The sequence below is a fragment of the Paroedura picta genome, chromosome 9 (assembly GCF_049243985.1).
Source record: "Paroedura picta isolate Pp20150507F chromosome 9, Ppicta_v3.0, whole genome shotgun sequence".
In the NCBI taxonomy this organism is placed as follows: Eukaryota; Metazoa; Chordata; class Lepidosauria; order Squamata; family Gekkonidae; genus Paroedura; species Paroedura picta.
Window position 1 is genome coordinate 8,133,742 of NC_135377.1, and position 27,441 is coordinate 8,161,182.

The 27,441-nt window shown below is 47.9% G+C and overlaps 1 protein-coding gene across 13 annotated transcripts; it reads left to right on the forward strand.

Moving 5' to 3' along the window:
- The first annotated feature begins 259 nt into the window (after window positions 1–259).
- OC90 (otoconin 90) lies at window positions 260–25,671 on the forward strand. Of its 13 annotated transcripts, none has more exons than XM_077351476.1 (24): window positions 260–340; window positions 1,796–1,861; window positions 4,491–4,553; window positions 5,817–5,876; window positions 6,512–6,686; window positions 8,105–8,217; window positions 9,953–10,081; window positions 10,780–10,821; window positions 11,818–11,874; window positions 12,603–12,653; window positions 12,764–12,811; window positions 14,030–14,083; window positions 14,562–14,611; window positions 15,114–15,168; window positions 15,547–15,600; window positions 15,857–15,910; window positions 17,458–17,547; window positions 17,670–17,720; window positions 19,086–19,133; window positions 20,061–20,183; window positions 21,263–21,367; window positions 22,327–22,501; window positions 23,515–23,621; window positions 25,163–25,671. In XM_077351476.1, the coding sequence occupies exons 2-24, from the start codon at window positions 1,816–1,818 to the stop codon at window positions 25,462–25,464; spliced, it is 2,052 nt and encodes a 683-aa protein (XP_077207591.1). In that variant the 5' UTR covers window positions 260–340; window positions 1,796–1,815; the 3' UTR covers window positions 25,465–25,671. The 13 variants fall into 13 exon arrangements, with proteins under 13 accessions (XP_077207591.1, XP_077207594.1, XP_077207595.1 ...); XM_077351479.1 differs by having other exon boundaries at window positions 15,550–15,600; XM_077351480.1 differs by having other exon boundaries at window positions 14,033–14,083.
- Window positions 25,672–27,441: the final 1,770 nt, after the last annotated feature.

A 27,441-nucleotide genomic window follows, 5' to 3' on the forward strand; every position in this document is an offset into this window, starting at 1 on the left:
ATGGTAACAGAGAGACAATTGTCTGTTTAATTACAACGGAGCCCGTGTTATTACGTTCTCTCGCAGTCCCCGGGAGAAACAGGCCCGTTTAATATAGCTCCAGGTATAGAAATGATCTATATTGCTAAGCCCCCACGGAGGGGGCATTGTGCCCTGCCGAAACTTTATGAAAGGGCTGATTGAGAAAAGTTGAAATAGGGGTTGAAGAGGAAAGAAATCACATGGGCAAGGACAGGGGTGGGGGGAGGACGGCGAAGGGAGTATAAATGCTAAAGTCCAAACCTTCTTAAAGCCCATTTTGGCCATCCCTTTCCTGTGTTTTCAAGGCCCACGCCCCAAGGTAAGTTCTTTTGCCTGTGCTTTAAGACTGGATGGAATTCAGCCAGCTCCTTCATCGGGGCTACCTTGGTGTAGTGGTTCAGAGTGCCAGCCTCTAATCTGGAGAGCCTGGTTTGGTTCCTCACTCATCCGTATGCAGCCAGCTGGGTGAACTGGGGCCACTCACAGTTCTCCCAGAGCTCTCTTAGCCTCACTTGCCACCCGGGGTGACTGGTGAGGTAGACTTTGAAACCTGCTGGGTGACCTTGAGCCATGCACAGTTCTCTCAGAGCTCTCCCAGCCTCACCTACTTCCCAGGATATCTGTTGTGGGGAGAGGAAGGGAAGGCGATTGAAAACCATTTTGGGACTGCTTTGAGTAGCGAAAAGTGGGGTATAAAACCAGCTCTTCTTTTCTTTCAGTACCTCCCATCTATGCCTATGGCTAGCAGCATTCCCTGGTTACTTTGCAAAGGCAATGGGGGTGGAGGGGTGGGTGGGTGGCAGCATTTGGCCTCCTGCAGTGAGTGCCACAATATTTCATGTGCCATGTTCCCTGGCTTTTCTGGGGCTCTCCCTGTGCACCTGATGAAGTCCTCCAACATGGTGGGAGACATGACCATCTGCATACTCAGAAGGTCATTGGTTTGTTTAGTATTCATGGGGCTGGCCTCCAAGGTCGAAGGGCCAGAATGGGGGCTAAGATGCAACACTTGAAAAGAGATTGGACAATGGAGGCCAAAAGACTGGGGGCACTTCCACACACACACACTAAATAATGCACTTCCAATCCACTTCCAATGCACTTTGCAACTGGATTTTACCATGTTGCCCATTTTGGGCAAATTGGGTAATGTGCTTTTAATGCGCTTCTGCGGCCGGATTTTCCTGTGCCAGTTTGGTGTAGTGATTGGGGGGGGGGCTTCTAATATGGCGAGCTGGGCTTGATTCCCCGCTTCCCCACATGCAGCCAGCTGGGTGACCTTGGCCTCACCACAGCCCTGATAAAGCTGTTCTGACCAAGCAGGAATATCAGGGCTCTCTCAGCCTCACCCACTTCACAGGGTGTCTGTTGTGGGGAGAGGAAAGGGAAGGCGACTGTAAGCCGCTTGGAGACTCCTTCAGGTAGAGAAAAGCAGCATATAAGAACCAACTCTTCTCCTTCATCGATATCATTTTATAATGCACTTTGCTCAGAGGAACAGTGGTTGAGTCTGGGGGCACCTTTAAGACCAACAAAGTTTCATTCTGGGCATGTGCTTTTGTGTGCATGCTCACTTCCTCAGATACATTAAAACAGACGTAGTTGCCATTGGTGAAGTGTGCTCCATTGTGTACACCAAAGCTTATACCCAGAATCAAACTGTGCTGGTCTAAAAGTTGCCCCCAGTCTCCACCTTCATTCCTCCAGGGTCAGCAATGTTTAGTTCCCTTACATGAAAAGCCCACCCTACCTAACATTTTACTTGATTCACTAGGCAACAATTTCTTCAAAACAATGCTGATCATTCTGCTGGTGAATATGTTGATGGTGTCCCACAGCGGTAAGTGGAAATACATTTTATGCTCCTCCCAACATCATCCACCCAATAAGTTGTTTGAATCAATGGACCGAGATTGCACTAGGTCTGTATAGGATTCAGAGGGTGGCTGTGTTGGTTAGAAGTCAACCAGCTAGATCCCAGACCAGAACACTATAGAGACCAACAAGTTTAGGATACTAACTTTTGAGAATCAACATTGCCGTATCTGATGAAGAGAGCTTCAACTAGTATAGCATCCTGTCTCACACAGTAGCCAATTAGTTCCTCAACAACAAGGCATAGATGCTGAAGTCCTCAGAAGAACCCTGCTAGATCAGACCAGGGAGGGTCCATCTAGTCCAGCATCCTCTCTTACATAGTGGCCAGCCAAGTCTTCTGGAGGGCCAACAACAGAGTACAGAGACCAAGGCCTTCCCCTGATGTTGGCTCCTGGCTCTGGGATTCAGAAGGTTAGTGCTTCTGAATGTGGAGGCTCCCCTCTGTCAGCAAGGCTGATAGGGATTAACCAATTTGTCCTCCATGAATCCCCTTTTAAAGGTGTTTACGCCTGTGGCCATCACTACATCACTCTCTGTGTAAAGTAGTATTTCCCTTTGCCCACCCCGAACCTACTGCCCATCAGCTTTATTGGATGCCCTGAGTTCATTCCTCGAGGGCCCTAATTTCCAAGAGCGGCATTCTGGGTAGATCAATGAACATAAAGATATAAAGAAAGTCCTGCTGGATTGGGCCAATGGTCCATCTAGTCCAACACTCTGTGTCACACAGTGTCCAAAACCCAGGGGCCACCAGGAGGTCCACCAGCAGGACCAGAACCCCAGAAGCCCCCCCCACACACACACACAGACACTGTGTCCACCAATCAATAAGTGTTCTGCTTGGGGAGGGGGAGGCAAGGAAGTTCTGTTCTGCAGCCTGATACTTTGGTCTGGGTGCAACCTAGAGTTACCAACTATGGGTTAGAAAATTCATGGAGAATTGGGGGTGGAGCATGGGGAGAGCTGTGTTCGGAGACCTCAGTGGCAAAGAACCCACCTCCCCAAAGTGCCAATTTCTCCAGATGGACTAATCTCTGTAGCTCAGAACTCACTTGTCATCCTGGGAGATGTCTGGGCATCACCGTTTCTTTCCACCGTTTGGCTAATGCGATTTTTTGTTTTTGACTGGGAGACTGGCAAGCCCAGAGCAACCCAATGTCTCTTTGCTTTGTATTTCAGCCGCCTGGGCTTGATTCTACCCAGGAAGTCTGTTTGTTCTAATAATCATAACCATAATTCAATTTCTAGACCGCCTCTCCCCATCTGGGCTCGGGGTGATTCACAACAATAAAACATTCAATAATAACAGTGACCCAAATCAAATTACAGTTGCAATTTAAAAGCCCCACCCCCCACCCCCTTTGCGAGCTCCATTAGCTACCCCAGACTGGAGCTGACATCAAAATAGCTGAGAAAGCAGAGGCGGAAGGAGGCCCCCAAATCTTCAGACCGCCCTAGTTTCAGCCATAGGCCTGGCAGAAGAGGGCCATTTTGCAGGCTCTGCAGAACTTTGACAGCTCTGTTCGGGCCCAACTTCCATCCAGCAACTCATTGCCCCAGGTCGCATAAACATGAAACCCTTGCTCAAGAAAAAGGTTATCGTTCCTTTCAAGGAAACGACCACTCCTTGCAGGAGCCCAACTTTGTTTTCCTTATAGTAAACCGGAAATCTTGCCTCGATAAGTCCTTGTGAATTAGGCCAGCAGTTCTTACCATTCCGAATATGCCGCCCAGCTGCCTTTTCTTTCATGGCTCCTTATACATCCTTCCGCCGAGCGAATTTTCATCTGTGCATCAAAGCTTCTCCGAAGGATTTGATTAAAAGCGCGCCCACATTATCATTCTTTCTCCTTCGAGTTATTGAGCAGCGTTCTTCAGATCTTACCGTGCGTAAAGCTTGGCTGTTCTGGGGTTTTATCCCTCCCTGAATTCAGAACAAAAAATACGAAATTCGTATCTATTCGCGTGCAAATAATTGGGCTCCCTTTGGACGCTCTCTGTACGCTGTTCACGTTTCGGAGAAGGGGGCCGCTTTTAATTTGATCCTGCCAACCTGATCCTAAAGCTATTTGCATGGAAGCAAAGGGCTGACAAATTCGGTGAGAAGGAATCTGTTGGGAAGAGAACTGAGCAGAAGAGGATTCTTGGGTTTTAATATGAGCCGGCTGATGCCTGTCTTCTGAACATATATTGAAATAAGTTCCTAGAATTTTCTTTTTATAATCTCTAATAAAATATAATAAAAGTAGAAGTTCTGTGATGGCTGTACTCATGATTCAAGCGGGAAGCCGTGTCGGTTTGAAGCGGCAGAACAAATTTAGAGTCCAGGGGCACCTTTAAGACCAGCACAGTTTTATTCAAGAGATGAGCTTCTGTATATCAGAGGAAAAGTCCCTTTTGACACACATCAGATTTCCCTGGCAGCCAGAAATAAGGGGGCTATTGTCTGCTCAATGGACATTTTCCATCTGATGCATTTCAATTGATTTTGCCACCCTCTGACCTGGTCAATTGTATTATCTGATGATTTCAAGCAATTTCCTGATTTTCTCGTTTGCTTCTTTCCATGTGTTTTCCTTCCGGCGATAAAGGTGGGCAAGGACAGCTGCCCGAGGGCCTGATGGATCTCCCCAACGCACCGGAAGGAAACCTGCGTAAGCTTCTCACATCTGTCCAGCATGACAAACGTTGTGAAATATACAGAGGAAGCCGTCTTATACGGAGCCATCCCATCGGCCTATCTGCCTGCACACATTGGATAAGGCACTTTCAATGTGCTTTTGCCGCTGGGTTTTCTTGCGCCAAGCAGGGAAATCTGCTTCTAAAGTGCAGTATCCGATGTGCGTTATCAAATGCATTGAAAGTGCATTATCCAGTGTGTGCGGATTAAATCAGGCATCTCCATCATTGTGTCTAGGGGCATGCACCAGACTGCTCTCCAGGGTCCCAGGCAGAGGTCTTTCCCATCACCTCCCACCTGGTCCTTTTTAACTGGAGATGCCGGGAATTGAACTTGGGACCTTCTGCATGCTGAGCAGGTGGTCAAACTCTGAGCCAAAGCACAACCTTGGCAGTTGTCCATGGGTTCATATTCGGGTCGCCAGGCCCACTGTGGAGGCAGGGGATTCCCTCACTGCCAGACCACATCCCCTGCCACCAAGCAGCTGGCCAGCGTTGCCATGACTTCACACCGTGATGACATCACTTCCAGTGCTTTCCGGAACTGATGTAGCCACATGACCCATGGCATCCCCTGTCCCTCCCCCTGCTCCTGATAAATCCCCCCTTGCCTTGCCAGTTCATATATCTCAGTATTGTCCATTCTGATTAGTGACTGCTTGAGGCCGACCGACCCAACAACATCCACTGGTCATCCACTGACAACTCCCCTTGCATGACTAAATATGACCTGCCTAAGGGTTCCGTTAAAGTTGCTATCTTTGTTGAACAATGTTCTGTTGAAATAGCCTAGTTGATCCGTTATATGTTATGTTAAGATTGTTATATTTGTTGTGATGTTCCATGTCATTTCCTCATGATGTTTGATGTCAGCCGCCCAGAGCTGTATGGAAGGGCCGTATAAAAAATATGAATGAATGAATGAATGAATGAATGAATGAATGAATGAATGAATGAATGAATGGGTCTCAGACAGACCAGGCTTCTCGAGATTATTTAACTAAAGGTAACCAGGATTTAACCATGACCTTTAATGGTAATGACTGGGGAAGGCACTGGCAAACCACCCCATATTGAGTCTGCCATGAAAACGCTAGAGGGCATCACCCCAAGTGTCAGACATGACTCGGTGCTTGCACAGGGGATACCTTTACCTTTATCTTAACCAGGATTTGACCAGGGACCTTTAACCTTGCATGACATTTTATTTTCTTTGAACCTTTAAAATATCCATGCAGATAATATGACATTCTTCAACGGGGCCTTTGCCAACGTGGAAGGGGTCGCATTCTTTTTTGGTAAGTGACTTAATCCCCCCCCCCTGTGGTTTTGTTCGTAGGGGAGAAATCTTGGGATTTGTACATGCGCGAGAGTGTGGATCTTGCTTTGAAACATGGACAGTCCTCGTTCACTTATTTGATATATAACCCTGCCTTTCAGGGCCTAAATTTGTAGCAAGCTGAGCACAAGTTCTTTCGGTTAGAACAGATCGGTCAATTAAAGGACAGAACAATTTTACGGTTGTTCAGCGCCCTCATCCTCCCACACACATGATGCTGGCCAAAGCTGGCCATTACAGATAGGGGAAGTATTCTTTTGTTTAGGGTTCTTTCTCTTCTTTCGACTGCAACCTGACTGTGAACTGGGTCTACTTGAATAAATGTAAGTTTACCTTTTTTTTGCAATATACTTCTTGGGAGATTTATTGACTATGCTCGGTATCATGCTTCCATGACTGGGCAGAACCCGGCTGTATAAACCAAACATCCCAATACTTTCACATAAATCAAGGGGTGAACGTAAGGAGAGAAGAACCCAACATGATGCTGCCATGGCTGTTGTTGTCAAAACTTTGCTTAGGAGCTCTGACCTCGAAGCTCTGCAAATCTCCTTGAGCTTGACCGCTGCTTCTTCTGCGTTCCTGCCCTTGTAGACTGTTTGGGTTCCCACTTCACCTGGCTCCAGTCCATCTTCACCAATTTCCCAGCCCTCCTCACCTTTGTGAGCAAACTGAAGTGTGTGACGGGCCTCTGCCCGAGAGATTTCGAGGACTATGGCTGCGCCTGTCGATACGAAATGGAGGGGCTGCCTGTGGATGAGGCGGACAGGTAAGTTCAGGAGAGGCAAGGATGTGCTGTACGTTTCATTAACAGGAGATCTATCAGGGAGCACGGTCAAGAAGTACCAAGCTCAGGCAGAGATCCTGCCTTTCACGCCTCCCACTAGGAGAGCATGTGCCTGATCTTATTGAACAATCAAGATGCACAGCTTGTGGTCTGTTCAGAGTTATATGTGATAGCTAGCTGTGGATGCTTACGACATATATGTTAGCATTGGCACCCACTTGTGCATTGAAATTCACCTGGTTTCTGTGCTGAATCCTTACAATGTTGTATCTGAGCCTTTGAGAAACCCAGCTTTCATATCTTAAGGCCTCATCACTAATGCTAGTTAGTTACAAAAATACGAGGACACTTTTCTGTGAAGTGTCGAAGGTGGTTCATCAGGAATTCCTCCGAACGGAGAGAAAAGTACTGGCCTATTCGGGAAGCACTTTTCTGGATAAGCTTCATTTGCCTATGGCACAGCCTCAGGGGTATTGTGTGATTCCTGATTGGCTAGGACAACTCAAGAGGCAAGCTCTGAAGAAGTTTCCTTTGCTAGAAACCCACTTTGTTTGCCTACCGAGATGGGGAAGATCGACAAATATGACGCTGTAAATGGCACTGTGATGTCATTATATAAGTTACAGGATCCCTGATTGGCTGGGATGAATTTAAGAAGAAGGAATCTGTTACATTAATGAGAACAGAACGGAAAAGAGTCACATTAACTCCACCACCATCCTGGAAATTTTGCATTCCTATTCCCTAAAACTGAAAGAGGGAAACTATCAGAATCCTCATGGTTCTGCCATGATTTAAGAGGTTGTTTGTGGCTACGTGCCTGAATTTGGCCTTGTAGTACTTAGAGCAGCTTGCCTGTAATGTATGGTTTATGGAGCTTTCCCTTTCCCCCTTTGCATTCCAATTTCCCTGCCTCCCCCTGGTGCCTTGAAGTCTGGGTCCTTATCAGAATGTTATGGCTGTAAAAGCCTGTCATTTGTAGGGACTTCCCATGGGGTTAGGGAATACCAGGGGAAGATATATGCAAAGATCTATACCCCAAACCCCAGTTCTGTCAATGCCTTGAATGAGTGTACTTGCTTGGCCCAATAAACGAAACTTTTACTAAAATAAGAGTTTACTTTTGGTCTAACGAAAATCCTCACATTTCGTCAGGAGAGAAACAGGCCCTCTAAAAAACAGAGAACGTGCTCTGAACAGTCTCCCCTAAGGCTGCATCTTGGGCACTGAAAGCAGATTATGAAGTTAATTCCAGTCTCATACAAAGGTCTGAAAAGCTTCATAGAATCATAGAATCATAGAGTTGGAAGGGGCCATACAGGCCATCTAGTCCAACCCCCTGCTCAACGCAGGATCAATGTCAGTTTATTGATTGGTTGGCTTTTCCCTCCCTAAATAAGCTGCTGCTTCCAACACCGCAAGTGTTACGAAGAGGCAACGGAGGAAGATTGCGGGTGGGACCCTTCCAAGATCACGGTGGACTTCAGCTGCCTCACCAAAAACCTCACCTGTGGTAAGACTGAGAAACAGGAACGGTGCTGGGAGCATATTCCTTGATTGTGAAACAATAGGACAGGATTGTGAGATTTTATTGGGTTTCGCTGCCTTTTTTCCAAACCCTGATTTGATTCCTGTTGATTTTATGGCTTTTTAATGGTGTTTTTGTGTGGTATAGCTTTACCATGTTATTATATTCGTTTGGGTTTCTTTTGAGATGCTGATGTTGCACACTCCCTTATTCAGGTTTTATCATAAAGATGTGAATAATACCCTCTGCTTCTTTCCTGGGGTTATTTAGTGTTTTGTTCTTATAGTAAGCCAGGCTTTCTCAACCAGGGTTTTGTTAAACCTCGGGACTTCTTGAGGGCCCTGGAAGGATTTCCTGAATGGAAATTAATTTTTAATACTTTAAAGTCAATTAATTTTTAAATACTTTAAAAATCTGTTAAACGTTTATTGGGTGATGTGACCATATAGGGACACGTTGACCTGTCCTTCCTCCCAAAACAGCCAATGATAGGCCTAGAAGGGCGGGAAGGGGAGGGGCCATGGTTGAACATGTACATAGCTCTGCTTTCCAACCATATTCCACATGATCACATGACTTCTGGGGTTTCTCGAAGCCTGAAGAAGGTTTCAGGGGGTTCTTGACTTTTTTTTCCTGTTGAGATTGTCCTGAGGTTGATTGTCCACGTCCTTTTTGAAGTGAGGCCTCCAGACCTGCACACAGTACCCAGGTGGGGGCTGACAGATGCAGCATGCAGTGGAACTACGACGACTTGTGATTTTGATGTGATACCTCTGTTGATACAGCCCAAGACTGCCTTTGCCTTATTTGCTGCAGCACCACACTGTGGGCTCATATTTTCTCACGCCTGCTTCCCCCCCTTTTACAAATGACCTTGCATTGACAGCTGGCTTTGCTACCTTCCAAATCGAAATCCCAAATGACTGGAGGCAAACAAACAGGCAGATGCTGATGCCCAGTTAGTTTTCACAGTCGTTTCACATGGACAGGCGCACTACAGATCTTGCATCTTCCAATAGCTTCAGCGGAAGTTCTGCCTGTTGGAAGCTCATGCTGAAATACACATTGTCTGTTGGGGAGCCCTCCCTAGAAGTAAGGCCTAGGTTTTCCCAAAATTGTAATTCATTTTCAGTTGGCAGGCATCTGTTCCCCTTGAGAGCATGGCTGCTTTGGAGGCTGAATTTCACAACACTGTACTTCGCTGAGTCCCCCCCCCCCTTTCCCAAATCCCGCCCACCCCAGTCTTCATCCCCAAATTTCCAGGGCCTGCAAAGCAGAGCTGCAAAGCCTAGCGATTAGCCTAAGGGACAGAGGGCTTCTGTTTTAGATTCAGGAAACCAGCAGTTGATACACTCCGAGGCACAATCCATTCTTGCCCTGTGATTTCCAGAAAGCCCCTGCCTGTATCGGGATTCTGAAGCGTCTCTGCACAAGCGGGGAATTTAATGAAGACGTTGCTTTTTGTGTGTGTTTGTGTGTGCAAAGCAACTGCATTTAGAACTGCAACCGCTCTTCCCAGGAAAGGCTCCGGCTCTTGAACTCGTTCCAGGCCGGCTGAATAGTGTCGGGAGCCCCATTTGCACTCTGCTAGTTACCCAATGAAATGTCCTTGTCCGGGTCAAAACCTGATGGAGAGGAGGCAGATGGTGGAAACAGATACCTCAATAGGACTTTGTACGTAGCCCTTTAATTTTTCCCCCCTCTCCCTTTTCGTCTCCAGAGTCCGAAGATACCTGCGAACGAATTCTTTGCAGTTGCGACAAAGCGGCTATTGAGTGCTTCGTGCATGCTCGCATTAACTCTTCCTTGCACAACTTCGATGTTTCCTTCTGTCACTCTCTGGCTACAGGTGAGGCTCCAAAAAGGTGTGGGGGGGATGAAACCCAGTGCCTGGATCTCTGGAGGTGTCCCCATTGCTTTCCGATGAATTTTGAGGGATCATTTCTCCTCTGACATGAGCAGGTTTACTGCCGTTGAGCCGGATACAGAGCTACAAAATTAATGCAAAATTACTGCAAAGAGATATCTGTACACCGCCCGTGGCGCCGCGGGGGCCACGGACTAAATAAAACAGTAAGCCCTCCTGGGGCGGGATGTGTCCGGGATGAGGAAGGGTCCGGATAGGACCCTTCCTCATGACAGACAATCGGAGGGATCAATCGGCAGGCGCTTCGCGCCTGCCGATTGGTCCCTCTGATTCCCAGCCCCAGCAACTGCGAGCCGCGCACAGCGTGGCTCGCAGTTGCTCCCGGCCTGACGCGGCGAGAGGCGCGAAGCTGAGTTCTCCCTAGGAACTTGAGTTCATCTAGTCCAGGATCCTGCTCAAAGAGCTCTCTGAAGCACTTGCATCAGGATCGTACCTACAGCGTGGATGGACGTGCCACTGTGCATAAGCTCACAGTTCCCTTTGAAAGGGACGACGTAGCTGTCCGATGCAGCTTTGATTCCTCCTCCCTTTGATCCGACGCACCTTTGATTCCTCCTTCTGCAATATTGTTCACGTGCCTTAACATCTTTTTTTTTTAAATTATATTTATCCTCTTTCAGAAATGGCTACTGAGAAAAGTCGGACTACTGTTTTCGCAGCAGGTAAGTCCTCTAACTCAGGGGCAGTCGACCTGCGGTCCTCCAGATGTTCATGGACTACAATTCCCATGAGCCCCTGCCAGCAAATGCTGGCAGGGGCTCATGGGAATTGTAGTCCATGAACATCTGGAGGGCCGCAGGTGACTACCCCTGCTCTAACTTACATGGCAGCTGCTAATTTTGCTTTCACTTTTGGTCGATCTCGTAGACGCCGGGTGTTAAAGTGACAGGGAGCAGGGCTGGTGAAAAGGTTGACAGCCCCCAGATGCAGTCACTGGCGTGAAGCTTCATGGTGGTACTCCGTTTTGTTTCTTTGGTTTGTTATCATAGAATCCTGGAGTTGGGAGGGGCCATAGAAGCCATCTAGTCCGACCCCCTGCTCAGCCCAAGATCAACCATAGCATCCTGGATAAGGATCTGTTCAGCCACTGCTTGAAGACTGCCATGTTTTGTTTTGTTTTTACATCCCACCTTTCTCTCCAAGGGGAACCCAAAGCTAGAGGATAAATAGAGTATAAGGCCCTCAGTAAATGGGTTTAAGCCACGTGTAGAATGGTACCAGCTTGATATTGGGAGGGGGGCCGAAATTCCACAGTTCAGCAGTGGGACGGGCTGTCTAAGGAGGTGAAGAGCTCCCCCTCACTGGTGGTCTTCAAGCAGCGGCTGGACAGGGACTTAGGGAGTCGCAGGTGACAGTGGATGAGCGAGAGGGTTGTGAGTGTCCTGTATAGTGCAGGGGGTTGGACTAGATGACCCAGGAGGTCCCTTCCAACTCTATGATTCTGTGACTTCTCATGGATGCTTCAGGCTGATCCTGCATTGAGCTGGGGGTTGGACGAGGTGGGCTGGATGGCCCCTTCCAACTCTGTCTTAAAGACTTCCAAATTTACTGGGACTTCCATGGAAATTTAATTTGGTAGTATTTGCATTGCCTCGAAGATGACGGTATTTTGTCAACAGCAGATCAACTTGACTACCTTCCGGAATTTGTTTTTGCAGAGCTGCAGCAACAGGAGACTGAAAATTTGCTGTTGACCACTGTTGCTATGGCTGAGGGTAAGTACATAAGCTCTACTGTTTTTGTTCACGACAGCTAGGGCCAAAGCGAAAGCGGGACAGCGGGTCAAATGTTATAGAGTTGCCAGGCTGACTGCTTTAATCCCCCATTGGTGGTGGCTGCTCTGAGCAGCAGCAGGAACAAAACTTTCAAAGCTGCCAGCATCAGGTGTGGAATGACATCACTTCTGTGGGAACTGAGGAACTAATATCCCACAGCTCACACAGCTCACTCAACATTGGTAAAGTGGGACACCATTGACGGGGGGGGCGGGTCTTGATTAAAAATGTGGTCTATATGGAGCAACAAAAAGTTTCATAGAACGCATAGAACATAGTATTGTAATATATATATTTTTAATTTCAACATAAGTACAATCTGCCAGGTACCCCCCAGGTGTCCGTCCAAAAGTGGGACAATCTGGTCACCTTACACTAGTGTCATATGTGGCTTCCCATGAGGACCTGAGCAGGCACATTGTGAAGCAGGTTGGGAGTCTGACTTTGAACAGTCAGCCCAGACTCTCAGGCGTGCAACAGCACCACCCACTGGTAGGGGGTGGTTGCACAACCCCTACGGTATACTTTGAGAATACCCAGGAGGCATCCCTTGGCAAATACATTATTCCAAATGTGGGAGTATTGACTTGACCAAAATAATCCTGTGGGATCCTAAAGTCTGCATAGTCTCACAGGCATACCCTGGTTTGTTATGTATGTTCTTCTAGCAATTCCACTACCCACCGATGGTACGATCCTAAGAACTCCTAGGGCAGCATGTAAGTGCTTCTCAGCCTTAATAAGATGGTGCAATTACTTGTGTCACTTTTATCAGGGTCCTTGTTTTTTTTACATCCCTTGCTAGTGGATTTCTTTCTCTTTTGAACAGTTGTGCCAGACCTGCTGAGGGATGGAGGCCTGGATGTCTTCAGAGGAGGTCTGTGACATTTTTAGGCGTTGTAAACATGCTCAAGGGCCTCTTGTGGTGCAGGGTGGTAAAGCAGCCGACATGCTGTCTGGAGCTCTGACCATGAGGATGGGAGTTCGATCCCAGCAGCCGGCTCAAGGTTGACTCAGCCTTCCATCCTTCCGAGGTCGGTAAAATGAGTACCCAGCTTGCTGCTGGGGGGTAAATGGTAATGACTGGGGAAGGCACTGGCAAACCACCCCGTATTGAGTCTGCCATGAAAATGCTGGGGGGCGTCACCCCAAGGGTCAGACATGACTCGGTGCTTGCACAGGGGATACCTTTACCTTTTTAAACATGTTCAAGGTTTGTGCTACACAAAAGTGTATGATGCAGGCATTCTGGTATGCAGGGGCAGAGCTGGTTCTACACCGCAAAGCGCTCCATAGTAGGCCTGTGCAATTCATTTCGGATAGTCCCAAAAGTTCCCGAATCAATATTGAGTCGGAGACTTTTCTAACAAATCCGGTCTGAATCGCACTTCCCCATAAATTGAACTGCCTGAATGATCCTTTGCCGCACTGGCAAACTTAATTGTGTGCAATACAGCCATGGGGAGATCAGGCAGTGTGCAGTTTAAAGGGAATAACATTTCCCTTTTCTTTCTATTCCATGGTCTAGGGCAGGGGTAGTCAAACTGCGGCCCTCCAGATGTCCATGGACTACAATTCCCAGGAGCCCCTGCCAGCGTTTGCTGGCAGGGGCTCCTGGGAATTGTAGTCCATGGACATCTGGAGGGCCGCAGTTTGACTACCCCTGGTCTAGGGGGTGGGGGCGGGTGGGCAGAGATTTGAGGAAGAGGCACCAAATTTGCAGCATAGCTGCAGGAGCCTCTCCTCAAAAGAACTCCCAAGTATCAAAACGATTGGCCTGGGGGCTCCAATTCTACAGGCACTCAAAGAGGTTGTCCCTATTCAACCCCCATTATTCCCAATGGCAATGAAAAAAGACAGTAACAGAGAATCTTCTCCCTCACCAAAGGAAACAACAGAATTCGAATGGGGCACCCTTTTTAGTTGACTGTCGAATTGGACCCCCTGATCCAATCTTTTGGAAGCTTGGGAGCTCTTTTGGGGAAAGACTCCCACAGCTATGCTTCAAGTTTGGTGTTAAAAATGAGTGAAATAGATTCAGGCCAGTCGCTCAGTCCAATATGACTAGTCAATGGCTTCTGTTGTCTGTTTTCAGCAGATGGTCTTCCAGGATCCATTAACCTGTTGCTGCAGAACCCTGAACAAGGAGGTAAAGATATATCCTAGGCTGATACTTCTATCAACTGCTACGTCCATTATTCTACACCATCCAATCAGTATTACCCTTAGCCTCTGGCTCCTTCTGGTGGGGCTGAGAGAGAACCAGCTTAAAATTGGTGGCCTCTAATCAGGAGAGCCGGGTTTGATTCCCCCCCCCCACTCCACATGCACTCAGCTGGGTGACCTTGGATCAGTCACAGTCCTGTTAGAGCTGTTCTCACAGAGCAGTTCTCTTAGAGCTTTCTCAGACCACCTTCCTAAGGAGGTGTCAGTTGCAAGGAGAGGAAGGGAAAGGTGTTTGTTAATTGGTTTGGGACTCCTTCAGGTAGTGATAAACGGGGTATTAAAATAGCTCTTCTCTTCTTCTGAAAAAAATAAGCAAAAGCATGAATTATGCTTTCCCTCAATTTACCTTCTAAACCTTCTTGCAGTTCTTGCAGTCTCGTTTCATTTTTTGTCTTTGGCAGATGTCCCTTCGGAGTCGGGTGACCCGATGCTGAGGATCCCAGAAGCAGGAGGTAAAGATGCTCGGCTTCATGTGGTTAAGAGTGGCAGCTTCTAATCTGGCAGGCGGGTTTGATTCCCCACTTCTCCACATTCAGCCTGCTGGGTGACCTTGACCTTGCCACAGCACTGAGAAAGCTGTTCTGACCAAGTAGTAATATCAGCGCTCTCTCAGCCTCACCCACCTCACAGGGGGTCTGTTGTGGGGAGAGGAAAGGGAAGGTGACTGTAAGCCGTTTTCAAGGTAGAGAAAAGCAACATATAAGAACCAACTCTTCTTCTTCTTCAGTAATCTCAGGGCTCTCTCAGCCTCACTTCCCTCACAGGGTGTCTGTTGTGGGGAGAGGAAGGGAAGGCAATGTTAAGCTGGTTTGAGACTCCTGGTAGAGAAAAGTGGGGTGAATAGCACTTTTCTTCTAGCAAGCATAAGCAAATAACATAAATTATGCTTTTCCTTGGCTCACTTTCTAAACCTTCTTGCAGGTCTTGCAGTCTCATTTCATTTTTTGTCCTCGGCAGATGTTCCTTCAGAGTCTGGTGACCCAGTGCTGAGGACCCCAGAAGCAAGAGGTAAAGATGTGTCCCAAAGCTCAGCTTGATGTGGTTAAGTGGCAGATTCTAATCTGTTGAGCTGGGTTTGATTCCCCGCTCCTCCACATGCAACCAGCTGGGTGACCTTGGGCTCGCCACGGCACTGATAAAGCTGTTCTGACCAGGCAGTGATATCAGCGCTCTCTCAGCCTCACCTCCCTTACAGGGTGTCTGTTGTGGGGAGGGGAACGGAAGGCAATTTTTAGCTGGTTTGTGTCTCTCGATAGTGAAAAGTGTGTTATTAATAGCCCTTTTCTTCTATCAAACATAAGCAAATACATAAATTATGCTTTACCTCGGATCACTTTCTAAACCTTCTTGCAGGTCTTGCAATCTCGTTTCATTTTTTGTCTTCAGCAGATGTCCCTTTAGAGTATGGTGACCCAGTGCTGAGGACCCCGGAAGCAAGAGGTAAAGATGAGTCCCAAGCTGAGCTTGATGTGGTTAAGAGTGGCAAGTTCTAATCTGGCATGCCAGGTTTGATTCCCCGCTCCCCCACATGCAGCCAGCTGGATGACCTTGGGCTCACCACGGCACTGATAAAGCTGTTCTGACCGGGCAGTGATATCAGGGCTCTCTTGGCCTCACCTACCTTATGCTTTTCCTCAAATCACTTTCTAAACCTTCGTACAGGTCTTGCAGTCTTGTTCCATTTTTTTGTCTTCAGGAGATGTCCCCTCAGAGTCCGGTGACCCAATGCTGAGGAACCCTGAGGCAAGAGGTAAATATGCATCCCAAACTCAATTCCTGCTTGTCATTGGGTAGCCAATAAATCAGTGGCCTGTCCAGATGTCCATGACCTCTGCATGTGCATTTGCAGAAATGCGCAGCTTGTAGCCACCCAAAACCCCTTCTCAGCTGATCAGCTGGAAGTCAGGTTTTTCTAGCTCATCCTGGAAATTAGACTTGCTGAGATGCAATGTATTGATGGGCATGGCTGATCAGAAGCTCTGGCGATTTCTCTTGTCTGGGCCCAAATTGTCAGCTTGAAGGCAGCAAGAAGGGGAGAGAGCCAGCTTGGTATAATACAGAGGTGGCAGGGGCTTATGGGTTTTGTAGTCCATGGACATCTGGAGAGCCACAGTTTGGCCACCCCTGGTGTAGTGGTTAAGAGCAATGACCTCTAAGCCAGGGTTAGTCAACCTGTGGTCCTCCAGATGTCCATGGGCTACAATTCCCATGAGCCCCTGCCAGCGTTTGCTGGCAGGGGCTCACGGGAATTGTAGTCCATGGACATCTAGAGGACCACAGGTTGACTAACCGTGCTCTAAGCAGTAGAACTGGGTTTAATTTCCCACTCTTCAGCCAGTTGGTTGACCATGGGACAATCACCGTTTTCTCAGATCTCTCTCAGCTTCACCTACCTCACAGGGTGTCTGTTGTGGGGAGAGGAAGGGTAAGCGATAGACTCCTTCAGGTCATAAAAAGTGGGGTACAAAAACCCAGCTCTTTTTCTTCTTTAATGGGAAACTCAGGCGTGTTGCATCTTTCCCCTTCCCCTTGCAATGTACATATTAGAAGTATGAATTCTGTCCCTGCCCACAAATGAGATCTTTCTCTTCTTTTTGCAATGCAGACATTAAACCTGCTGCTTCTTTCCGTACCTAACTCGCTTAGATGGATGGGAAGAGCATGATTTTACACCTTCACCATGTCACTCAGGGAGCGGGGTGGATAAGAACTCAAGACCTAGCTAGATTTGCCAGCCCCCCACTGGGGGTGGGGGATCCCCCAACCCCTGCTGCTGAAGGGGAGTTAGGTTTACTGGAAGTAATGTCATTGCATCACTGTCAGCAAAGAGACGTTCTGGTATTTGGGCCCAACCTCTATAGTAAAAGTGGCTTCTACCATGGAGTTTTTGCCCAAACAGCAGAATGGACCTATACTGATGAATATGCAATGACGCCAATTCCAGGTTAGGCCTCCCTTACTGCTGGTAAGTCTCCCCACCCCCTTCCCCCAGCTGATTTCTCCACTCAGCTGTGAGCCAGCTTCTGACCATTATCATCTGTAAACATGCTCAGTGGCTGTTCAAGTTGCTTGCTGCTATCCAAGATACCCTGACCAACTCACAGTCTGAATGTGAGGGTCAAACAAGGTGAATTCATCAGCCAAACAGGTTCACGGAGAAATCCATGGGAACCCTAGCCTTATCCCCTTTTGAAGGCACTGTAAGCAAAAGCACAAACTGCACTCTACCCCCCCCCACACACACAATTTATTTGTTTTCTAAATCTTTTTGCATCATTTCATTTTTGTTTTGACTAGATGTCCCTCCCGAGTCCGGTGATCAGTTGCTGAAGACTCCTGAAGCAGGAGCTAAAGATGTGTCCCAAACTGATCCTTCTGTCTCTTCTTGTACGTCAGTCTCAACTTCTTTGGATAAGGCAACATCACAAGCCGAAGCATGATTGCATATGTTCCATTTTCTAAACAATTTGCAAAGTGTAAGGCAGCATAGTTTCTCTTGTCTTCAACAGATCTTCCCCCAGAGTCCATGGACATGTTGCTGAACACCCCTGCAGCAGGAGGTAAAGACCGTCATCGTCAGGAAGGCCCTGTCAGACTTCTAAGAGCTAAAGGGGGTCAGGTTGAGAAGGTAGCATCAGACCATTGTGAGTGTCCAGTGAGTCAAAAGGGGTCCTGTTGAGAAGAGACCCTCAGGAAATAGATGAGATCTGGGTGGGACAAAGGAGGTTTCAGAAGCCGTCTTGAATCTCAGTTGAAGGTGACCACCAAAGGTGGGCACAGAAGGCAATGCTAAGCCAGATCAGACATCATGGAACATCAGGGTTTGGGGTACAGGTGTCTAGGGTGCCTTCTCTGAATTTCACATCATCCTCAAAGGTGACCCAAGAAGAATGCAAGAAGAGCCTTGCTTGACCAGACCACAAGTCTAACTAGCCCGGGTTGTCCACAGTGGTCCACAAGAAGCTTCCATGAAGCCCACCAGCAAGGCCTGAAGGTCTTCTGTTTTCACCCAGCAGCATAGTGTTGAAGGATCATCGCACACCCTGCTCAGAGCAAATCCAAGTTATGTTGCAATCACCCCAATTTCCCTGGCGGTCACAAAACCAGCTATACTAGGAAGAGAACTGCGGAGCTTTTTCTTGAGAGGCAACTCAGAGCCTGGCGGCCCATTCCACACATGTTGGATGAAGCACTTTCAACATGCTTGTGCAGTGGGGTTTTCTTGTATGAAACAGGAAGATCCGATTTCCAAAGTGCATGGACACGCATTAAAAGTGCACTACCCAACATGAATGGAATGATAGATCAAAGGGGACATCAAAGTAGAAGAAGACGTGGTTCTTATATCCCACTTTTCACTACCTGAAGGAGCCTTAAAGTGGCTTACAATTCCCTTCCCTTCCTTTCCTCACAACAGGTCCCTATGAGGTAGGTGGGGCTGGCTGAGAGACCCCTGGTGTTACTGTTCTGGGAGAACAGAACTATCAGGACTGTGATGAGTGCAAGGTCACTCAGCTGGTGGCATGTGGAGGGGCGGGGAATCATACCCACCAGTTTAGTATCTGCTGCTCTTAGCCACTACACTAAGTAGGAACGTTCTGTTGCTTTGGACGAGGTACATATAATTTGGGCCTCAGTTTCCATGGTCTGTAAATAGGAGGAATTTGAATTGTGTAAAGCAGGGGTAGTCAACCTATGGTCCTCCAGATGTCCATGGACTACAACTCCCATGAGCCCCCACCACCGTTTGCTGGCAGGGGCTCATGGGAATTGTAGTCCATGAACATCTGGAGGACCACAGGTTGACTACCCCTAGAAAGGCAATGCATTTGGATTTTCTCCCCTCCTGAAACAGATCGCAAAAAAGAGAGCTTGTTTTATTTCTTTGCTAACCCCTGCTCTCTGCTTTCTGTCCGTTCCTGCAGAAGTCCCGGGAGGCGTATTTGCTGCGTACGAGGAGTCGATGCCAAGTGGTAAGTTAGCAAAGTAAAGGAATCAAAGTGACGGATCCAAGGATCCAAAAAGAGGTCTGGTTGTTGATATGGGAGTTTTGCTTTCTAAAACCAGGTATACAGAGATGGACCATGGTTCCTTGGGAGGAAAAAACAAACAAACAGAAAAGCACTTAGAGATACACTTAATTATCTTTTATGAGTTTCTTTTATTATCTTTAAACAGTCCCGCGGCACCCCACGGGGTGCCGCGGACTAAATAAATCAGTAAGGGCTGTCGGGGAGTTAGGGCGGGCCCTGTCCGGGATAAATACTGGGAGTGGCCAATCAGGAGCCGTGAAGTGCCCATCCAGGGCCAGCAGCCAATGGGGAGCAAAGCGCGCCTCCCCATTGGCTACTTCGCCCGGCCGCCGACTCAGTGCGGTCTGGCAGACTGCGCCGACAGTCCTCCAGCTGGCCTGCTCCTCCTCCTGCTTCTCCTGGCTGTTGGACATTGGACAATCTGGGTGCAGAGAGGGGCAGCTAATAAATATAATACTAATATTATTATTATTGATGATGATGATGATGAAAAAACCTGTCTTGGGTGAGCTGTGATCTCATACTAGCTTCATATGCTCTATCAACAAACTGATCAGTAAGGGAAATTCTATTGTACATCAGTTACAGATGTCTGGTGAAATCTATGGTTAAAATAGCTGCCTGTAATTAAAAAAAAATCCAGACATTCATGTTATTGGGGGGAAATAGTTCTTGAATTGGATCCAACCAGCCTTTCTACAGGTGAAAAAGGGGACCACCCTTTGACCACCTTAGAAAGCTGTGCTAGAGATCACAAGGCCAGCGTGAACAAGTCCCGTAGAATAGGGGAGAGTCTGGGAAAGATGGCTGAACCCAACCCTTAAGTTGAGTCTACCGCCGGGTATTTCATCGCCTATGTGTTTTCAGGACTGGCCGAAAAAGTCTTCCTCCCAGAGGGAGTCACCACCACTGCTCTACCACCAAATCTGAATTCCATAGCACCTGAGGTGGAGCCAACTCCAGAGTTTCTTGGGAGAACAACAGGCAAAGGTGAGCAGAACTGATATTTACTCAGATTCCTTTCGGAATGAAGGCGGCTTCATTCCAAAAGGAAGCCATGTCAGTATTAATCCTTTAGATAAAAGTTCTCTAATACAGTGTCACTTCAAGGAACTTAGATATCTCTCTTCCAATATGGCCCACCATTTTGTTTTTAATTTGTCCCCTTTGCCCCTCCGTACAGCTAGTGGAGAAGGGATGGCAGGGCGCAGTGTCTCACAGTAATTTTTGCAAGTCAGGTTTCTGGTCTCTGTTGGGAGAACACTTCATCGAGGGAGTTCTGGCTCACAACATTTCATGGTGGAATACATTTCCTTAGTCTATAAGGCAGGGGTAGTCGAACTGCGGCCCTCCAGATGTCCATGGACTACAATTCCCACGAGCCCCTGCCAGCGAATGCTGGCAGGGGCTCGTGGGAATTGTAGTCCATGGACATCTGGAGGGCCGCAGTTTGACTACCCTTGTTATAAGGGGAAAACAAAAGGGATGTAGCAGTCACGGAGAGATACAAATACCTGAATCTGTACCTATTTATTGATCAGGGAGTGCATATATATAGAGAGAGATAGACAGACAGTAACACAAAAAAACACTTTCTTATCTTTTCCACTTAATATTTCTGGTAAGGTCTTGGAGAATTAGCACTGAATAATCTCTTAGACAGGAATCTTGACAGAGATGCCAGGAAAGGGGCTTGCAGAGAATATATACCTTGGATTGGGGAGGGGGGGGGGACGTAGAGATAGCATTTTGGTGGGAACAAGGACTCACATAGAAAAAGGCAATATTGCTCTCTGATCTAGAAGGTGCCAAAACAGCCCATCTGGATGCCTGGGCTGCACTGCTGGTGAGGCTAGCCTTGGGCGAGGAGAGAAGGGAAGGACTGTGGGATGAGCCTTTTAAATGCAAGGAGGAGATGGGAGGGGGACTGCTGAGAGGACCCAGGGAGTTGTCACAGCTCAGCGGGAGATCCCGGAGCATAAAGAAATAAAGCAACTTCAAAGGGTTACGGAAACCACGGGTCAGGATTTCACGACACGCTCCGAATAAACATTTTCTTTGCTTTGCAGCAACGGGCAATCTTTTCAAGATAGCAGACGCCGGAGAGGAAAGCATGACTTATTCCACCCTGGCTCCAGCAGAGACACTGGAACCCGAGGATGCTTTTGGGAAAGGTGCGGTCTCTCTCTCCCTGTAAAAAATCACGTTATCGAAAATAGATGTGGATAAGGAGCTTGAGACAGATGTGGTTCGAGTCATAATTTGGAATGTGCCTTAGTGCAGGGGTAGTCAACCTGTCGTCCTCCAGATGTCAATGGACTACAATTCCCATGAGCCATTGCATTTGCTGGCAGGGGCTCATGGGAATTGTAGTCCATGAACATCTGGAGGACCACAGGTTGACTACCCCTGCCTTAGTGAATTTAGGGGGAAGGAAGAGAGTCAACCCTTCTGTTCTACTTCCAGTTGATTTAGAGCCGGGGTCTCAGACATGGTTCCCACCATTATTTTTTCTAGAAACCATCAAGTTGGGTAGGGCCAGTTGGGTCTTTTGCCCAGCAAAGCTACTAATTGGCCACTGAAGATTCGATTTGCTGTTTTTAAAAGAAACATGGCTTCAACAGTAGCTGCCTCCACAGTGCAAAGATCTTCACCGAATCATGGAGGGCAATCTGCAGCAGCCCTTTTGTGACTTTCTCTGCCTCCTGCGGCAGCCATTTTGTGGCTGCACCCATTACACTGATTTAAAACATTGGTGCACAACTTTCTTCAGAGGTCCAAAAGGTTCTCTGTGCTCCGTGGCCTTCTAAGCTTGGAAAAAACCCAGGTGTTGCTCCACAGGCATCGATGAATGGAGCTTATGTAGTAGCCTACAGTTGGCTGAGCCCAAGTTCAGCGGGCTCACAGCCCTCGTGCTTAACCATGGTTGGTTCCACTAGTTCCTGGCCTCCATCTGATTGGCCCTCTTGTCAACTGCCCTGGTCGTTCCAAGGGCCAGTTCAGCCCTGGTCTCAGCACATCAGGAAAGATGTTTCCTTTGTCACAGCAGGTTCAAACACTGTTCTTGAGCACGGCGAGGAGAGACCCCCATGGATTCAAATGACGTGATGCTTCTTCCTCCCTCTTTCTGCAGTGTGTGACCGTTTCAGCTTCCTTCAAGTGCGAGACAACGGCCAAGTCAAGAGGGAGATGGCCCAGCTGGGCGAGATGCTCTACTGCTTAACGGACCGGTGCCCGGAAGACTTTGAATTATATGGTTGCTATTGTGGCCAGGAAGGAAAAGGCCAACCTATGGATGATCTGGACAGGTTGAAAGATTATTATTCCTAGGCGGATTTTGCACTTACTTTGTTTTTTCTGTTGTGGATCCTGCTGAATTCAGATCGATTTGAAATCGGGTCTTCCTCTATTTCCCCTCCAATTGAAACAGAAAGTGTTCTGCACTTGATTGGGGAAGCTCAGAGAGGGAGGGGTGTCAAGCACAGCAGGAGTCTCTTTCTTTTCTTGAACAAGGGGGAGGAGAGGATTGGAAACAGCAGAGAAGAGGGAAATAACAAGAGGTAAATCTCTGCTGAGAGAAGTTAGGGCTTCTGGAGTGCAGTCACTTTAAGACAAGCCTTGCAACTGGGAACCAGGAAGTCTTTGAACTGATGCTCCAGCCAATCAGGGAAGACTGCTTTGCTACCAGGCACAGAGAAGGGAGTTAATTTGCAAAAAGCAGAAATATGCACAGTTACTGATGGCAGTTTTTTCAAATATCGAGGCTGATATCTACTTCTGAATATCGCAAGGGAAAGGTAGGGTCACTCCGGATCAATCATGCGTGCTGCAAAGAGAAAATGTAAAGCGCCCCAAATCAAAATGGAAATCGAATTCAGTGTAGATGGCAGGGATTTATTCGAGCTGGGAGTGGGTAAAAAGCCCCATGTAGACTCCACCCTAGTGTTACCTAGTTCCTTTTATTTACCTTGAGCCAGCTGCTGGGATCGAACTCCCAACCTCATGGACAGACACCGTCAGACAGCATGTCTGCTGCCTTACCACTCTGAGTCACAAGAAGCTCAGGCAATGATAAGCCACCTCAGAAACTCTCTTGCCTTGAAAAGCCAATGGGCATAAGACCTCTGTGACTGGACAGCAGAAAAAAGAGAAAAAAAGGTTTTAATATCATTGCAGTTGTTGTTTTAACTAAAGCACGCTATTTATAGAGGTGCAAATTAGTTTTAGGGGGGGGGGAACCTGCAAAGACTGCTGCGCTTTAGGGAAACAAGGCTATTTTAACAACGATGAACAGCTTGGCTGTTTGCCTTTTCCCCCGAAGGTGCTGTTTCTCCCATCACTGCTGCGTGGAGCAGCTGAAGAAACTGGGCTGCCATCCAGACAGGAATTCAAGAGCCGAAGTCCTCTGTTTTGATCATTCACCCAAGTGTAAGCCGGGAGGAGCGAGCGAACTCTTGTGGCCTTTTAAAATGTCTCCTGAAATGAATAGCCACACCTAGAGAGGAACTGAGCAATGCAGCAAAGGGATATCCCCCCCCCACAGACACACACAAACACTCTTTCCCCCTCTCTTTAAATCCTAAAAGCTGCTCTGGAAGCTCCCAGTTTGGATGGTGGAAACATTTAGGGCCCCCCCATTCTGAGTTGGGGAATTCTGGGTGATTTAGGGGTGGAGCCTCGAGAAGCCAAGGTTTGGGAGAAGGGAAGGACCCGAGTTGGGTTTAATACCAGAGTCCACCCTCCGAAGCACCCAGAGGGACGGACCAGAACCAATGGGATGAAATCAATTCAAAAGAAATTCCGTCTAAACATCCGGAAGAAGTTCCTGACAGTTAGAGCGGTTCCTCAGTGGAACAGGCTTCCTCGGTTGGTGGTGGGTTCTCCATCTTTGGAGATTTTTAAGCAGGCTGGATAGCCTTCTGACGGAGAGGCTGATTTCGTGAAGGTTCAAGGGGGTGGCAGGTGACAGTGGATGAGAGACAGGGTTGTGGGTGTCCTGCATCGTGCAGGGGGTTGGAGTAGATGACCCAGGAGGTCCCTTCCAACTCTCTGATTCTAGGATTCTAGGATTTTCTCCAGGGGAACTGATTGCCACCACCGGGAGATGAGCTGTAATAGCGGGCTCGATAAGGCGGCGAGTTGCTTTCGTGGCAAAACATCAGCTCTTTGTTGATCGCACACCACTGAATGACCCAACAGCCCGCCATCTGAACTTATATAGAATTGAGAGGTCCCCGCCAAAGCCTGTGATTGGCCCTAAGCAGAGCCCTAAGGAGAACCAATAGCAAGCTGGATCCTGTGTGCCGGCCAATGGGAGTTGCAGGTCCCTGAGGATAGAGCCAACATCCCTGTTCCTGGTCTAGGCTAAACCTCTTACACAACACCGCCAGGACAGGTCACCCCATTAAGAATAAAACCTCTTTTTTGGTAGGGATGAATCTACACCTAATTGGCCCTAAGTTGGAATGTATATATATATTAGCTTTTAATGGGGCTTTTACTAGGGGGTTTGTAAGACTTTGTAACCTGCCATGAGCTGATGCGGAAGTGGCAGGGAATTAATAATAATGACAACAACAACAACAACAACAACAACAACAAGTAGTTGTTTTTTATACCCTGCTTTTCACTACTCAAGGAAGTTGCAAAGCCGCTGACAACTGGCTTCCCTTCATCTCCCCACAACAGACACCCTGTGAGAAAGAGCGGGTGCAGAGAGCTCTGTTAGAACTGCTGTGAAAACAGCTCTAACAGGACTGTAACTAGCCCACAGTCCTACTAGCCCACCTGGCTGCATGAGGAGGAGTGGGGAACCAAACCCAACTTGCCAGATTAGAGTCGGCCAGTCTTAACCACTACACCAAGCTAGTTTACCGAAACTCCAGCTTAACCCTTTCGTGACTGCAGGGATACTTGTAAACCCCAGTCCTCCTTTAACCAATAACACCCATCGTTTCTTCCCCCTGAAGGCATCGGCTGGACGATGTGTGAAAAGCTCCTTTGTTCCTGTGACAAGGCAGCTGCCGAGTGCATGGCCACGGCCCCCTACAACGAGAGCCTGATGTTCCCCAACAAGCAAACCTGCCAAGAGGACAGTCTCCTTTGTCGCCGGGGGCCCTCCAGCAGCGACGCGATCGGGGCCAGAACCTCCAGCGAGGAGGAGAGCAGCAGCGAGGAGGAAGGGGAAGCAGAGAGCGTTTTGAGAAGGGAGAGGCGAGCCGCGCATCGCCCAGGGCCAAGCCGCAGAGTGGTGCCACTGCAGGGGAGATAACGGAGTTCCTGTTCCAAAAGGCCAAGGTGATCCCGACAGGCAACCTGCACCGGAGGCTCTCTTACCTTGCTTACCTTTCCCGAAGGCCATTTTTTCCAGGTGGTCAAAACTGGTGTGCAATTGTACAGGGTGCTTTTGAATGTCAGTAAAACCAAAAAAAGTGTCGGTTGCATTAGAAACCATTGTTCAGAAAACCAGCTTTTGTAAGTGAAGGTGGGGGGGGGGAGTTAAGGGGCATAGCATGTCATAGGTACCATGGCAAATAGATAACAGGAAACTTTGTTCACACACACACACACACACACACACACACACACACACACAAACATAAGGAGAGCCCCTGCTGGATCAGACCAGTGGTCTATCCCATCCTGCACCCTGTCTCGCACAGTGGCCAAAGGTTCTTCTGGATGGGGCGTAAAGGCCTTGGTGTAGCCTCCTGGTTTGAGATTCACAGGTTGACTGCTTCTGAATGTGGAAGTTCCTTTTAGTCACCCTGGCCAGTAATCCCCTTTTGAACCTGTTTATTTCTGTGGCCACTCTGACAGCAAATTCTACAATTTTAATCCCCCCCCCCGCTCTCTCTGTATATAAATTCTGGCTTATACAGTGCATTTCTGCCCCCCCTCAAAGCCCAATACATAAAGTTACCCTCTGCAGGTTGGGAGATTTTCATCTCCTGCTCCTTGCTTAGCACCATCACTTGGGGCTCAAGAAGGGAATCTGGAGAACCGGAGTTGCTTCCCCGCTCTTCCCCATGCAGCTGGCTGGGTGACCTTGGGCCACTCACCGTTCTCTCAGAGCTGTTCTTACAGAGCAGTTCTCATAGAGCTCTCTCAGCCCAGGCCAAGAAAACCACCCTTGTTCTCCTTGTTCATGCAGCCACAAACTAATGAGGAAGACATCAGCAACAAGTGTTATAATTTCCTTTGGTCTTTATTTGTTTCAATACAGACAATTACACAAAGCGTGTTTCTACCTTTTGCAAAACAAAAGAAGTTCATTAGGTAAAGCCAAGAAAACGTGACTGCCAAAGAGACAAAACTAACCATCTTAAAAAAAAATCTTGGATGACCGGCCATTTGCACAGCATGGGAACAACGGTGTTATTCAAGTTATGTGACAGCAAATTTCTCAGAGAGCTAGAAAGTGAGGGATCACTGAAGGAGAAAAGCTACAGAGGTACAGACACCTCTAGCCCTGGGGATTGTAGGAGCAGCAAGAGATGGAAGGGCCGGGCCCACAGGAAAGGAAACGTTCCTAGCGGGGCTGACTCTCCAATGAGTCCCTTTAAGGCAGGGGCCTCGGGCATCAGATTTGGGGGGTCAGTAACCTCCTGTCCCCCTTGCTGTTGGCCACCCCAGTGTCCACCTCCCACTGAGATGACTACAGCCCCTGTTCAAGAGCAAGAAGGGGTAACCCCTTTTCTCTCTTTAGTTTGCCCCCCCCCAGACTCTTTTAATCAGCAGGAGAGTCCCCGAAACTCTTGTGAGAATCCTTCACACAGGAGCTCAACCAACGCAACCAAAATGGTGGTGGAAATCTCATGAGAGGAAATCATCTCCTTGATATTTGAGGAAGTCCCAGAGAATTCCCTGTGCTGTTTTTAAACACAACTCAGGAAGAGAAGTGGAAGAAGAAGAGCTGTTTTTTTTTATACCCTGCTTTTCACTACTCGAAGGACTCTCAAAGTGGCTTACAATTGCCAACCCTTCTCCTCTCCACCACCCTTGCTCTAGGTTAGGTTCTGTTCCGGGTGATTCTGTGGACTTTGAAGAATGATATTTTTTAGAAGAGGGTGTGGTATGAATGGGAGGGTCAGTATAAAGCTGGTACTTGCACAAGAAGCTCATCTGAAGCTCTCTGTTTCCAGGTTGGAAAGCTTAAAGCAATAATTCACCCCTTTAAAGACCTCACTGCAAAATCCAAAATCTTCCAACCTAAGCTAGTTTTGTGATGATTAGTAAGTGCAGCTAT

Coding starts and splice junctions, on each gene's coding strand:
- OC90 (XM_077351476.1), top strand. CDS start 1,816: ATGCTGATCATTCTGCTGGTGAATATGTTGATGGTGTCCCACAGCG. Junction 12,654..12,763: donor AAGAACTCCTAGGGCAGCAT/GTAAGTGCTTCT, acceptor TCTTTTGAACAG/TTGTGCCAGACCTGCTGAGG. Junction 22,502..23,514: donor CCTATGGATGATCTGGACAG/GTTGAAAGATTA, acceptor TTTCCCCCGAAG/GTGCTGTTTCTCCCATCACT.